This window comes from Asparagus officinalis, chromosome 9 (assembly GCF_001876935.1).
Source record: "Asparagus officinalis chromosome 9, Aspof.V1, whole genome shotgun sequence".
NCBI classification, from domain to species: domain Eukaryota; kingdom Viridiplantae; phylum Streptophyta; class Magnoliopsida; order Asparagales; family Asparagaceae; genus Asparagus; species Asparagus officinalis.
The window spans coordinates 64,139,596-64,155,690 of NC_033802.1; the positions used below are offsets into that span (position 1 = coordinate 64,139,596).

General features: G+C 36.2%; 1 protein-coding gene across 3 annotated transcripts in view; it reads left to right on the forward strand.

Moving 5' to 3' along the window:
• The window catches only part of LOC109823980 (protein MEI2-like 4), a 13,465-nt gene extending 5,484 nt beyond the window's left edge, over positions 1–7,981 (forward strand). The window contains exons 7-15 of one of the 3 annotated variants that reach the window (XM_020390463.1): positions 1,625–1,741; positions 1,836–1,987; positions 4,084–4,181; positions 4,302–4,730; positions 5,413–6,052; positions 6,138–6,222; positions 6,301–6,369; positions 6,576–6,755; positions 7,288–7,981. In XM_020390463.1, the coding sequence (XP_020246052.1) occupies positions 1,625–1,741; positions 1,836–1,987; positions 4,084–4,181; positions 4,302–4,730; positions 5,413–6,052; positions 6,138–6,222; positions 6,301–6,369; positions 6,576–6,755; positions 7,288–7,437 (1,920 nt within the window). In that variant the 3' untranslated portion in view covers positions 7,438–7,981. Of the gene's footprint in view, positions 1–1,624; positions 1,742–1,835; positions 1,988–4,083; positions 4,182–4,301; positions 4,734–5,412; positions 6,053–6,137; positions 6,223–6,300; positions 6,370–6,575; positions 6,756–7,287 lie in introns of all 3 variants that reach the window. The other 2 variants (XM_020390461.1, XM_020390462.1) reach the window with 2 other exon arrangements.

Below are 16,095 nucleotides of genomic sequence, written 5' to 3' on the forward strand. Positions count from 1 at the left end.
GTTAACCCATAGATGTAGAAACTTCCCGAGAAGAAATATTGTCTGTTCGATTTAACTTGTTTAGCTTGTATTGTGTTGCTTGCGGCCTGCAGTTCTTCTTTGATTTACTTGTGTATTAACTCACACTTCGTTTTGGGTGACGTGTCGGACACGGATTCACTGCAGACACACGGTGGACACATGTGATTCAAAGTAAAAAATCCGATTTTCCCATTACTTATACCCTAAACTTAGATTATCCGGACACTTCATCTAGGCTCCTGTATCCGTGTCCGACACTTTCTGTCCCTGCACGTGCATGTGTCTGTGTCCGAAACTCCTTGGACACTGCTTGAATATATACATAGCTTTATTCGGACGTGTACTCAATTATATAACACATGTTTTAGTTTTAAAAAATTCGTGATACACTTCTTGGATGTATACCGTGCACTTCACCTCAAATTTCTGCAACTTGCTGGACTCGGGACGGGTTTGTTTTAGCACATACCTAGTTCATTAGTATGATTTTAAAGCGTCATTTAGGTATCTAGTTAAAAAACGAGGGGTTTTTCAATTTATAATCTACACGATAAAAGAAAGTAAAAATTGTATAGGGATTATAGTCTCATAACATGTGAATGAAAAAACAATATCGATCTCATATAGATTATTAATTTTAATATGTATGTATATAGCCATGTCCCTGTATCCTAAATTTTACAAATTTGCCGTGTCTTATGTCCGCACCCATGTCCATGTCAGTACACGCACCTCTATCCGTGTAAGATACCTGGGAATGGGCAAGTCATGCACACGGATATTGTGTTTGGCTACTGCCTAATGATGCACACAAACAGGTGGTGACCATTTACCACAGTTATTCTTTCATTTCATTCAGATGATTAGTCGCACATGTAAAACATTGAAAAGTGGAGAAGAGAATTGAATATTCCATGATTTCTCTTCTGAGTTATTATATTTTATGTAATTAGATGTGCTGCATATATTTTTTAATTTTCCACCAAGTTCCAGGTTGCATATACAGGAAGGATAATTTTGAAGAATATGCAGATAAATATATTTTCTTAAGGGTAAAAGATTTTAAAAGCTTTATTTACTGTACATGTCACATTATGGCATAAGTTTTCTTAATTAAAAAAATACATAATGGGAGGTATATTGCACTAGCGTCCGATCGAAGGAAATATCAAAGCTATACTAGTTTTGTTGAGACATTTAGACTTGCAACATTATCTTCAGAGAATCCTGACATGCTTTTCTTGTCAGACTTGGGGTTTTATGGCCATAGGCTCTCCAGTATAATGAAACTTGTCTGTTGAATTTATGCGTTTAATGTTTTACTTTTACCAGAATATATAACCCATTAAAAATCTCCATAGCATGAAGATGCTGATTACATACAGACAGAAATAATTACCATGTGTCCTTTTTCGCTACTGATATCTCCTTTTATTTTTCTTTCTTTCTGATCATAACATAAAACACTAATAAACTCCCTTCTTATGCATGCAAAAAATGTGCTTTTCTTGCCATTTATATGATCATCTACTGAGTTTTTAGTTATCACATGCACGCCTATGACTTAAGAATGTTGTCCTCACATTTATCACCTTTTAATTAGGATAATCCTTCAGAGAAAGATATTAACCAGGGAACACTTGTCGTATTCAATCTTGATTCTTCTGTTTCCAATGATGATCTTCGTCAGATATTTGGTGTATATGGAGATATCAAAGAGGCAAGATTACTTTACCATCTGAGTGAAACTTCCATGGTACTCCCTGCACATTTTATATTTGCTGATTTACCACTCATATATTTTCTTTTTACAGATTCGTGAAACCCCACACAAACGTCATCATAAATTCATAGAATTTTATGATCTTAGAGATGCAGATGCTGCTCTTCGAGCTTTAAACAGGAGTGATATTGCTGGAAAAAAAATTAAGCTCGAGCCTAGCCGACCTGGTGGTGTGAGACGATGGTATTATCTATATAATCACACTTATTATTTTCTTTCTTGCACATGCTCCTGTGTCAACGTTAAGCTCAATAAATGACTTGAAACTATATGATTTTTATCAACTTTTGTGAACCTTTTGTGGATTACCTTTTGATGTCAAAATATCGTGCTTGATAGTTTTCAGAAGTCATTTGGACGTGGGTGCTATGATAATGTAGTCTGCTATAGTTGTCCATTATGTCTGCGGTGTCTGTCTAATGCTACTGGCGTAGGCACAAGCTGAACAGCTGATCATTGTTCAGTAGGTATACATCTTGATCATTGGTTCCAGCAGGATCTAATCAACACGATTTTTAACTGCAAGAAGCTGATCTAAACTTAGCAATTGTTGATATGGTATGATTGGTCATTTTCCTTTAGCTCTTGCTTAAGAAATTCATCTGGTTTTTAGAAATGATTAGGCACCGGCATGCGCATCGTGAGCCCATGTTTGAGCCTGATGATTTTGCTTTTAGTTGCCAGCTAAAGAATTTTCATCAGTCTTTAGATCAACAGTGAGTATTCAGAAATTATTCTGTAAAAGCTTATGTCGAAATTGTAAAAATTATAAGAAAAGAAGAACTGGAAACCTGTTAAGCGAAGTACAGAAAAGTATTCATTAATCAATTTTCAGTATGATCACTCAGTAAGGCGTCTAAGAAATTGGTATAAACAGTTACAGAAATACTAGAGTAATTTGACAGTAAAGCATCTTAATTTGACGAGCTAAATGGTGTTGATGTTATCATATTAATGATCTTTGAAGGAGCTCATATCTATAAGTTATTGACAAGTTTATCAAATTTCACGGGAGTCCTTGCTTTTAACTTGTAAATCCTTTTATGTTATTTGTTGACTGCCCCTAGAGAGGCTGAACTTCCTGAATGCTGATATAGGAAGTGCATTTTATTCCCTTTTACCCCTTCAAATAATCCATCATCCAACACCCTCTCCCTGTTCCAAACACAATTGTAGACTCACGTAACCCAACAACCTACGCAGTTGTACATACACAGAGCCCTTCTTACTTTGTCTGAATCCTTATGTTAGTACCCTATTGCTTTCCCTTTGTATCAATCTTGTGGTACTTCCCTTCACCGGTGCACTGAGCTGCCTTTTTTCCTTTTCTCTTTTGCCTTCTCCGCTACCCTTGTACTTCTGCCACTTCTCAATATAAAGTGATACAACATAGCTGACCAACTCTTTGCCACCTGCCAAAGTCAGCTATTTTTAATTGGAGAAAAGTAACGCTCTTAAAGACTGAAGAATGATAATAGTTTTAACTATATAAAGAATGATACTCTCCGAAGCTTTAGCAGGGTGATTGGTCTTGTCTTAAGCATGATTGTCTCAAAAGCTTGAAATTTGTAAGATGGTAGGCCTACAGAAAGAGGTAGTATCAGTTGACTTGAAAGGCGGTTTTAAACTTCAGCAGAAAACTGAAGTAATATTTCCAATCTAGAAAGTTTATTTAGTCAAATCTTTTCCTTGAAAGAGTTGAGCTTGTACTATACGAGATAGTCAAAAAGCACATTTGATATCCCAAGCGAGAGGTTGCTTCCAATACCCTTACCAGAACTTCCAGTTTATATAGTAGATATGAAAAATCCAGTTTTTGTGTAGGTATTAGATATCGTAAGTTTGGGTCATTCCTCATTGAAAGTTGAAGTTGCACTTTCTTGTATCTCTGTCAAATATGGATTAGTTTTAGTTGTTGAAATGATTTTTTGCAGAGGTTGAAGTGATTCTTTGGTTGTCTTGTTGTGAACCCCTGTCAGTTCATTTGATGTTTTCAACTCCCTATGTACCCAACCACCACCACCATATACACAAGAAAATAACTGGCACAATGCAATCCAAATTTTACTCATCCTTTTTTGTAGTTTTTACTTCTAAAAAAAACTAATGTTTCTTCACAGAAACTATCATTGATTACTTATTATTATTTTGTAAGGGAAGTGACTTCATTGCAATTTTTATTTCTTGAATTATCTTCTTAAAGTAGTGTTTCATAAACTAGTTTTTGAAACTGTCTTCACATTATGATTTTCCTCACTGGTTTTATTTTCTTGCATCAGTAGCTTGATGCAGCAGCTCTCGCCAGAGTTGGAACTGGAAGAATCCATTGGATGCATGCAGGACAGCTCTCCGTGCAGCTCACCACCAGGACGTTACGGTATGATGTTTAGCTTATTGTATACTTACACATATCTTTCTTATGGCTTATATTATTGGAATTTTCTCTACTAAATAGTGTTTTCACCATGTATGCTGATACGACCATATATATCCCCAGGGTCGGTTCCTCTTGGATCAATTACATCTGGTTTTGATTCTCAAACTGTCAAAGACCTACATTCGGCAGCTAGAGGATCGATTAGCCCATTGTTGGATTCTGCAGTCCATGGCATATGTTCAAGTGTACCTCAGAATATTTCTTCTCCAGTCAGGGTTGCTTCAGTTGGCAATCACATTAACCCTTCTGTGAATGGTGAAATTAGTCATTCTCTTAGACAAGTGAAATTTGGATTTCAAGGTTTGCCGAATATGCACCCTCATTCACTCCCTGAATATCATGAGGGGCTGTCTAATGGCAGCCCTTACAACTCCTCAAGTGCGATGCCAGCGATGTCGATCAATATCAACTCCAGACCGGGTGAAGGAATTGATCATAGATATATTCAAAGAGTGGGCTCTGGAAGCCTTAATAGTCACTCGTTTGAAGGTGGTGAGTTCGCGGAAAGCTCACATAGACTTTAGTATTAGTCTATTGACATCATTATGTTGTTTTGTTTAGTAGGTTTTCCAGCTTTCTACATTCGGTAATTGGTTCATGCTTCTTGTGGAAGTTGCATTATATGTATAGTAGAAATGCAATGCCAGATGATTTGTGCTAATTGTATTAGTGATGGGCATGTTAGGCCATCAAACTCAGAATCCACATTTTCAGCTAGGGTCTAAAAGAATAGGTTGCATTCAAAGGTCACTTGCTTCTTAGGGTTATCTTCATCTAAACTGCAGACCTACTGATAAATAGGATCAGATTCTTACCTGGAAAGTACCAGGTTCTTTGAATGTTAGTATGCATATTTGAGATCTTGTTCCTGATCCAGTGGATTGGATCTAAGTTACATATCTTTTGACATCATATTAGTTCACTTGCTATTCAGAACTCTGCATTACATGACTATTTGATGCTTCCAAATGTGGTGTTGTTTTGAGCTGTTGGATATCTTAATTAATTTCGCAAATTTAGTCCGAGTTTGGATGGTCAGAGGGGTAGTTTAAGCTAAGATTTAGGCCTCAAAATTCACACATATGTGTGTGTGTGTGTGTGTATTTATGGTATTCTGTTAAGTTTTTGTTCCATTGCTTTCTGTAACTAAAAGCATATTTTATTTTTACAGCATTTGGAGCTCCTGGAAATGGCAGCTGCCCTGTCCATGGAAACCAGTACTTTTTGAATAATAGCAAAGCATATCCTCCCCACTCTGCTGGTCCAATGATATGGGGTACTTCACCATCATTTATGAACAGCGTTCCATCTCATCTTCCACCACCATTGCATGGGATTCCGAGAACACCATCTCATATGCTGAATACTATTCTACCCTTGCATACTCATCACGTTGGTTCAGCTCCTGCTGTAAATCCTTCTCTTTGGGAGCGAAGACAACCTTATGTTGGAGATTCCCCTGATGCATCAACTTTTCATCCTGGTTCTCTTGGAAGCATGGGATTTTCTGGAAGCTCACCTATGCACCCACTTGAACTAGCAGCTCATAACATCTTCCCTCACTCTGGAGGAAACTGTGTTGATCATGTTGGAATTCCTTCACCTCAACAAAGGTGCCATATTTTCCAAGGGAGAAACCATATGATTCCGATGCCTACTTTTGATGTTCCTAGTGATCGGATTAGGAACAGGAGAAGTGATTCAAGTGCAAATCAGGCAGACAATAAGAAACAATATGAACTTGATGTTGAGCGTATTATTCGTGGTGAAGACTCCCGAACTACTTTGATGATTAAGAACATCCCAAACAAGTATGTAGATACAGCCTACAAACCTTACATTTTTTTGGCAATATTTTTTCTTCTTAATTTAACACGGATTGAATTGGATGGACAGATACACTTCTAAAATGCTCCTGGCTGCCATTGATGAGCATCACAAGGGAACTTATGATTTTATTTATTTGCCTATCGATTTTAAGGTAAATCTAATTGCCAAACAAAACCGTTGTGACCAAATTCTACATGCGTTAATGCTTATTTCATTTTCCCCCTTCCAGAACAAGTGCAATGTGGGTTATGCTTTCATCAATATGATTGATCCTCGGCAGATTGTCCCATTCTTTCAGGTTCCATTCTATGATTGCAAGGAATACAATTATATTTTCAAATGTGTTCTAGTGTTATCTTATATTTCAGAGTAGAAATCTATTTTTGTAACAGTTATCCATGTGTAGTGTCTACTTAGCTTCTAGGTTTTAATAAAACAGTAAAACACAATACTGTTGTCCAATATGAAGAAGAATGCTGACTGGAGCAAGTTAATGTTTTGCAGGCATTTAATGGTAAAAAATGGGAGAAGTTCAATAGTGAAAAGGTTGCATCACTTGCTTATGCTAGAATTCAAGGGAAACCTGCACTCATTGCTCATTTTCAGAACTCAAGCTTGATGAATGAGGATAAGCGCTGTCGTCCTATCCTTTTCCGCTCAGATGGTCCAAATGCAGGGGATCAGGTATTAGCGTGGTTGCCTATGGCATATTTCATTTGTTATCTCCTACTAAGATTTTTGGTCATGCATTGCTAAAGTAGTGCCTTCTATTTAGTACCTTGTTATCACCATTGGTAGTGTCCTAAAGGAATTATCTATTTGGATGTTTTGACTCTTGATTGAATGTTGGTATGTTCATGTAACAAATTGATATGAACATCAGAGTAACCTAATGGGATTACTGGAATGATATTGTGATTCTTGCATTTTCAATTGGTGTTACCTACATAATTTACACCCACAAACCCGTATTACTCCTATCTATTTTCATATCTTGTTAAGAGTGTCTTATTCCGATAATTTACTGAACTTTTCGTTCCTTGGACATTTATTAGGCTCCTATGTCATACCTGACATTATCTTTCACTTAGTGCCAATAGAAATGAAAAAAATTGAAAAACGTGTTTAGTGGGTTTTATAACTTGCTTAGTATCATTTCAATATATCACAGGTTAATGTAGCCTATTTCCTTTATTTATTTTCCTTCATTTTGCAGGAGCCCTTTCCAGTTGGGACCAATATTAGGTCCAGGCCTAACAGAGCCAGGACTTATGGAAATGAAGAGGTTAGCCCATCGACATCCCCAAATGGCACAGGATTTTCTAATGGGATAGACATCGCCGGTTCCATCAAGGACCTAGAATGAAGCTTAAAAAAGATTGAATTTTTATTTCCGCTGTCATCTGTCAATTCCAGTAGTCTTTATTAGCATTAGGTAACTATCTATGATTTTTATGGTTTTTCAATTGATCCTCCTCTTGGGTGCTTCCAATTTTTCCTGGGAAATATATATAAACTTCAACAAACTGATATCGACGAGGAGAAAGGCGCAGGGAGAGCTCTTGAGATTTTGCAATGCCGTGTAAGAGTATATACATATAACATGACAATAGCGAAAAGAAATGTACAGGAGATGGCTAATTTATCGTTGTCACTATGACGGTTTTGAGAAGGCCTTCCTGCATTTTATATCCTTTCTGTCATTTTTGGGTGCTGGAGGTCCCAATTGTGTGATTTTTCTTTCTTTCTTTTCTGTAAGTGTGGCTAGGGTTTCAGTTCTTTGGAACTGCAAAGGTGAGTTGAGAGCTCTGCTCCCTCCCTCGTGCTGTCTTGAGTCTGCTGAGTCTTTTATGTTCTTGGCTGTGACTTCTTTGAAATTTATGTGCAAATAATCTTTTTGAGATCTCTCAGTTCTTGTGTTCTGCCTCTTTGCTGATTGTTGTGGTTCTCATTTTTATGATCAGCTTTTGTTGGATAGATTTATTTATATGCAGTTGTCAAGAAATTAGTTATTTGTACAGCCTTCAGGCACTGGGCAGAAAATGAGGCCAAAATCAGGGGATTTAGTTGGCTATGTTTCTTAATCTTGTGATATGGTTGCTGACCATATAAACACTTATGTACTGTTAATATGTTGATGAATATCTTGTTCTAATCTTTTTTTTTTTTTGCCAAAATTGTTAAACTTCAGTTGCAAACTATGATTTATAACAAGTGATGCTGCAATTTATGTTGTTTGGTTCACATCAACTGTGGTTTTAGTATTATTATTATTTACAGTTGTGGTTTTGAAAAAAATGAATTGGTCATTGAATCAACTGAAGTTGATTTGATGAATATGAAAAAAAATCTCAGTCATATCAAATCGCATATGATTTTGGCAACTCCATAAAATTTAGGGCATCTTTGGCAACTCCATAAAACTAATTTTAGTTGGTACAATTTTGTTCAAAAGCTAGGTTTTTGTGGCAATGATGGTCCAAATTTGAACTAGTTGGTCCAAATTTGAACTAGTTTTTTATAGTTCAAAATTTAGCATATAAACTAGTTTTCTTTTGAACCACCTCCTATATGAACCAACTCTAGCGTAGTTGATAAAACTAGTTCAAACACAATCTAATTTTGGAATTACAAAACATACCCTTAGATTATAAATTATTGAAAAACTTTTAGTTAGTTAAATAATGTTGCTAAATTACTAGATTGGTACTAAAAGTAGTATCTAATGACCGGATTAGATTAATATTATCTCTAGCCGACGACAAAGCATTTAAATTTACACGACACGATGAGACAAATAGGCCTAAAAATAATTTTTTCGACCAACTTTTCCGGCGACCACTCATGTAATCTGTCACATGATGCTTATGTGATATATTTATGATAACATGTCTGTAGTTAGACTATTTCAAACCATTAGAGAGAGATATTTTTAAATCAGTGTAAAAGCAAAGACGAGTTTTTTAAATTTGGAAGCTTCTTCCCCTTCCTTTATCAAATTGGGGTTCTTCATTGCTTGAGAACATGAAATCCTTGAGCTCAAGCAATGAAGAACCACCAATTTGAAGGAAGAAGAAGAAGGAATCCCAAATTTAAGAAAATCCATCTTTTTTTACCCTAATTTGAAAATCACTCATTTAATGGGTTGAATGAGGCTAACTACAGTTGCCACATCATCATAAATATGCCACCTAAGCACACGTGATAGATCACCTGGATGGTTGCTGGAAAAATTACCGGAAAATTTATTTTTCGGCCTATTTGTCTCATTGTGCAAGTTTAAATACTTTGTTGTCGCTAGAGATAATTTTAATACATTGTTAGTCATAAAGCATTTCTTTTAACATCAATCATAATTTAGCCTAAGTAATATACAGCCAAAAATATAATTCACTAGTTGGATTGCACGTGCAATGCACATGGTAAAAATTTTATTATAAATTTATAAGAAATTTTTTATTAAATTATTAAATGTAAGCAATGGATCAAACATATAGACATAAGCTAAAAATTCAACATTTGAACAATAAAATTACATTTAGTGATTGATTAGGTGATAGCACACTGATTGCATTTATAACGTGATCGATCAATCAAATATTGTCACAAAAATATACCTAAAAGTATTGTTTGATGATGTGGATGAAAATCCAAGCTCATGGCATTAGAAGCTTGACTAAGCTTTTACAACACCTAATGTGTGAGTACATATATTCATGCATGAAAATTTTCAAATCTCATATAAATTCCAAAACACTCATTAAACTTTGTCCTTCCTTTTAAATATCACTTGCTATCTTTAGCATTCTCTGCATTAAATCGCCCCATTTTATGCTGAAGATCCACAAGAGAATCACTTGCTACCTTTGTCTTTGAACTCTTTTTTAAGTCAACAAACTTTAAGGGTATTTTTTTTAAAATTTTAAATTTATAGATTTTCAAAGTCCCATTTTGGAAGGATCTTTATTCTGATTCGTGAGCGGATCCTCTTGATTGAATTGCTAATCAAAGTTGCATACTTTATTTTGAGTGCCATTGACTTTGAAAATGTCTTAAGCTTGTTCACACAACTGCTAGCTGCACCCAAATTAAGTGGACATTATTAGAATATATTGCTTTCTAAAAAATAAATATTTAGGTTCAATATCTTTCATTTCTTTTTAATTAAGTAGAAATCCTAGTCTGATTTATATATCAGTTAAAATGTTTTAATCAAGCGGGATGAGTGTTCTCAAGTTTGTTTTTGTATCCCAATTAGAAAAAGTGGGATGAACGAGCTCAAGTTTGTTTTTAATATCCCAACTAAAACTATGGAATCACATTTTTCCTATAGGCAAGGAACTTCGACTTGATCTTATACATTAAAACTTTCAATTAAATAATAAACTTATCCTTCCATTAAAATACCTACTATACCAATGAACATGTTCATCAATAATTATAACAAACTGTGAACTAATTTAAAGTTCATGACAAAGTTCTGTATATAAAGAATAGATAGGGAGCAAGTAGTAAATGAATATTTTTTTACTTCTTTGTTTTATTTCTTATCTTATAACCTTTTTTTCTTATAACTTAATGATAACTGAGGGCAATCTCTCACTTGGGACTTTCTTGGCATCTTGAGTTTTTCCTACCCTTGCATTTCGCAATACCTGCGGTTAAGAATGTATGTTAGCACAATAATGCAAGTAACATGTTCAGAAAGAAATGACTCTGATAATATCATAATGGTGTGCTCTATCATGTTGTATTCCAAGATAATATTGGATATACTACACATTTGCTGTTGGCAATAACTGAAAATAGGTATTGCTTATTCCAGGAATATTTGATCTCTAGAACCATGTTGATGGATTTTAGACTTAGAAGTTGAAGGTAAAACTTTCGCGTCAAATGTCCATATAGTTTCTAGTGCCAAAATGAGCTTATTGTAAGATTTCTTTTATTAATTTGTCACTTGGCAGCAAACAAATAAATTGAGAATATTAAGACCACTTTTTCATGCACTTAAACCGAACTTTATCGTTGATTTAATACTAAATTGTGGTACTATATTCTCAAGTAAACTACACGGCACTATAAAAAACTTGCATATAATCAACAAAGATTATTATGTCATAAAATAGTAAAACAATAACACATTCTTGCGCTAAATATAGTCCATTAAATTAACTCATACGATACATATTCAAATATACTTCTTTTAGGAAAAAAAGATGTGGCCCAAAAGACCTCCGCCGATAGGCGTACTACCATTCCCACCTTGTTGGATACAAAGTAGCTTTCATCCCTAACAAAAAAGATGAAAGCATTATAAGTATTTTTATGGATTTACCCATGCCAACATACAAAATAAAGACAAGAAAAATATAAGCAACTTACCAACTATAGAGTCTAAACTTGAGTTATTCCTATACGAATCACCATCTCGACACCAACCGGATGACTCAACAAGTCCACAACAATGGGATGGACTGAATCCTCATAAACTACATCCTCTTTCACAGTCCAAGCCTCAATCCTGTAACAACCAAAATTATAAATAGTAAATTCAAATTTGAAAAAATTCCCAAAAAAGATTAAGAACTTCTAAAAAAGATTAAGAATTTCCCCAAAAAATCAATTATGCATAAGGATTCCTAGTATGATAGGACATGTAAATTCATTGTCCATATACATATAAATTCATAATAATATTTACTATAGTGTGAAAAATTAAATAACTATATATGACGTGTACATATTAATTAATAAATTATATCTAGTCTGGTTGTTTGCAAATTATACTATCTCAACAAAAATTTTCAAGAAAGTTCGATGTGCTCTAAAACATCTTGGTGTATTGTTGCATCTATATATAGTTTTGAATTAAGAAACCGAGAGACCATAAAATCTCACTTGTCTTCCATCTCCCAAAACATTAATAAAATTTGAAATTTACTATTAAATCTACACCGAAGAAGAAAATGGATGTGAGCAATGCAGAGGAGGAATTAGGTGAAGGATTAAGCTGAATATAGATCAATGAACTATTGAAGAAATCATTGAGGTGTTGTTGGGATTTGAGAGTAAGAGCTCTTCAGAGTTAATTTTCAATGGAGATGGAGAGGGGAGTCATATTTGAATTTTTTTTAGACGAAGATGTGAGGAGATCGAGGGTTGAAAGAGAAGAGAATGAGATTCTAGATTTTTGGCGCATATATTTTGTTATTATAATGAAAGAGAAGATATGGAGATGAACTGGCGAAGGCTACAAAATAATGGGTTCTTATCCTTAATTTAATTTAGTTCAATTTAATTAGGTTTAGAACATATAATATAAATAAGTTTTAGGGGTAAAATTACAGCAAGGATTTCCATGTGATGCCTCAGCTCTCTCTGTATGAAACATGTAGTACACTGTGAGCATTATTAGCAGACTTTAATGATAAATTAATATAGATTATGAAGAAATGGTGAGTACAGCAACGAAGACCGCATGAAAAACAGTAGGAGACATTCTGGCAGTTTCACGGTCGACCGCGGATGATGCGACAGTTTACCGCAAACATGCACACAACTGAGAAAAGTCTCTGGACTTTTCGCGGTCGACCGCGATGGGTTCTGTGGTTGACCGGACAAACCCTATAGGGTTTTTTAGTCTCGGTCATTGGATCCGGTTGCCCACGTGTGGTTATGCGGTCGACCGCGAGTCGGGTCTACAGTTGAGTTTGGTTTTCTAACCCGTTTTGTTCTGAGTTGATATATAATCGTAATCCTAATTAATTAGGGTTAAACAAAGATATTTTGAGCATTCTTTGAGAGGGGATTGCTGTGTTCAATTGTGAGAGAGTTGTAAGAGATCTAGAGACTTTGTTTTAGGGTTTATTTGGTGAGATTTGTAATCCTATTTGTATTCTCTTGATTTCTAATAGTAAGAACTCTCCCCTTCTTGCCCCGTGGACGTAGACAACTTGCTGAACTACGTAAAATTCATTTGTCTTACTGTGGTATTGTGTTTGGCTTATTGGTTGTGATTTATCTCGTTCTTGTTCATGTGGTTTCGAGCTTCCGTCGCGCACAACAAGTGGTATCAGATCTTCATGTTTGGCTTGAGGCTTGTTCTAAGGATTCAGTAAAGAATTCCTATTTGAAGAGTTAGATCGACAACATGGGCGAAACAAGCACATCAGGTTCATCTCTTACGAAGGCGATATAGAGTCTGAGCATCAATAACACGAAGATTGATGTTTTGAAGTTCGATGGCAAGATCAATTTCGGTTGTGGAGGTGTCAGGTGATTGACGCGTTGGATGCACAGAATTTGGAGGAGACTCTTGAGTTACAAGAGAAACCCGCTGATATGGAGGATAAGGTTTGGAAAAAGATGAATAGTAGGGTTTGTGGAGTTATTCGATCATGCTTGACGCCGGATCTTATTTATGACGTGATGAACGAGACATTGGCGAAGAGAATGTGGAAAACACTCAATGAGAAGTATATTACGAAGAGCACTGAGAATCGGCTTCACTTGAAGAAGAGGTTTTACCAGTTCAAGATGAAGAGGAGAGTTTCTATTAGAGAGCATGTAAATAATTTCATGAAGCTACATTCAGATATGACCAATGTGGACATCATGGTTGAGGATAAAGATAAGACGATGCTACTTTTGTGTTCGTTACCGAAGGATGATTATGGTATGTTCGCTCTCACTATGATAAATGAAAGAACTACTATTAGCTACAAAGAGGTGACCTCAGCGTTGGTGAATTATGAGTTGAGAAAAAGTGATGGTGAACCATCCGAGAAGGCTTTGGGAGATGCATTAACAGTTCGAGGCTGTAGTCCAAACCATCGCCATGTTAACTGCTCAAAATCGAAGAATAGAGGTGCTTATAAGAGTGTTGGTAGAAATTAATGTTGGTATTATAAAGAAGAAGGATATTGGAAGATTGACTGCCCAGAGTGGAAGAAAAAACTGGAAAGAACAAGGGGAAAGCTGTACAAGCTTCAGAAGTAAATGTTGCAAAAAATGTTGGCTAACATTCAGGTTCAAATTCTTTGGGCTATTCATGCCCTGCACTACCGTCGGTTTGCTATGCCGACTCCACGGAATGGATGTTGGATTCGTGAGCCACTTATCATATTTGCCCGAGGAGGGACTTATTTGGGTCAAAAGTTACCTTTTCCATTGTTTTCAAACCCGTTACACCGTTTATCGATTACAAGTTCAAACTGAAAGAAAAGTTGATCTTTTTATAAGATATTCTTACAATGAAAAATAAAGATTATAACTTTATCAAACAAAACGCAACAGTAGTTTATCTCCCGGTGCTTTGCGTGAGATCTTTGCCTGTGCCGGGGACGCGTTAGTCCGTGGACCGCCGCAGATCAAACCCGATAGACAATATAACTACGCTCTTGTTTCACAAAGGAAACAATTACGGAAGCAACAATCACGACCAAGCGAGATTGTGGCTCTTCTCGAGATTAAAACCAAGTTTAATCTGGAGGAAAGAAGGGGAAAGAATCACAAACCTTTCGAAGGGCTTTCTTTATGAAAGTGTTCGCCAAGATCTGATAATTCTCCTCTGAAATTCTTGGTTAGCTGGGCAATTTGACAGCACCTCGCCTTCTCAATCTCAGATCCCAGATCCCCCCGAAAGAAGACCCTTGGCTTCTATTTATAGGCCTTTGGAGATGTCCTTTTGAATAAGAATTTGTGTTTAAACATCATCTGTAGTTTATAACTGTTTAAACGTGTCTAGGGATAACCTTAAAACAGTTGGGGAGGTCTTGGGACGAAAGAATCCTTAAAAATCCTCGAAATCCATGTTTTGGGAGGTTTTGAACTCAAGAAGTGTCCTGGTGGCTCGGGACGGTGCGAGCCACCATTTGGTGGCCCGCATGGGTGCGAGCCACCAATTGGTGACTCGCGCCTACACAGACCTCCGAGTGGTGTTTCGTTCATCTTTTTGATATTTTGGCGATTCGTGATTCCTCCAGTTCACTTGTTTTGCGTACGGTTCATCGCTTCGCTGACTTGTGCATTCTATTGATCTACTTCATACATTTACTGGTGTTGGATAAATTCCCTTGACTTGGATAATAACGTTTATCATCTTCTCCTTGTCTTGAACTATGTTTGAGGACCTATAGGCAATTTTTAACGCCTACATGACTGTTTCTCCAGCTTTGAGGAGCTGAAAAGAGGGGATGTCGTGCTTATGGGTAATGACCATGTATGCCCTATTGATGGTATTGGTTTAGTTCAGATCAGGATGCATGACTGTGTGGTGAGAGAGTTGAAAGAAGTAAAGTTCGTGCCGCAGTTGACGAAGAACATCATTTCTCTAGGTACTTTGGAGGCAGTTGGTTATCGGGTGACCTTAGAGGATGCTACCGTAAGGTCTCGAAGAGTTCTATGGTAGTGATGCGAGGAGTCAGGGAAAACTTCCTATACTACTTGAAGGAAAGATAGTTACATGGTGTCTGACAGCTTCTATCACTACAGAGAAGGACACTACCACTCTATGGCATATGATACTAGGACACACATGTGATAAGTCCCTACAGTCATTGGCAAAACAGGGGCTTTTGAAAGGTGCTAAGACCTGTAAGATGGAGTTGTATGAGCATTATGTACTTAGAAAGAAGACTAAAGTGAAGTTCGGCACCGCTATTCACAACACATAAGGTATATTGGATTAAGCTCACACAGATGTTTGGGGCCCTTCCAAGAACACATCACTTGGTAAGGCCAACTATTTTGTCACTTTCATTGATGACTATTCTAGGAGGAATTGGATATACCCTATGAAGCATATACATGAGGTCCTGGATATTTTTATGGAATGGAAGAAGAAAGTGAAGCTGCAAACAAGTAGAAAGGTAAAGACTCTGTGTTCAGATAACGATGGAGAGTATAAGAGTAATCTATTTCTGTAGTTTTGTCGGGATCATGACATTAGGCGGCACTTCACAGTTTGAGAGACACCGTAACAGAACGAGGTGGTTGAGAGATTGAATCGTACTTTGTTGGA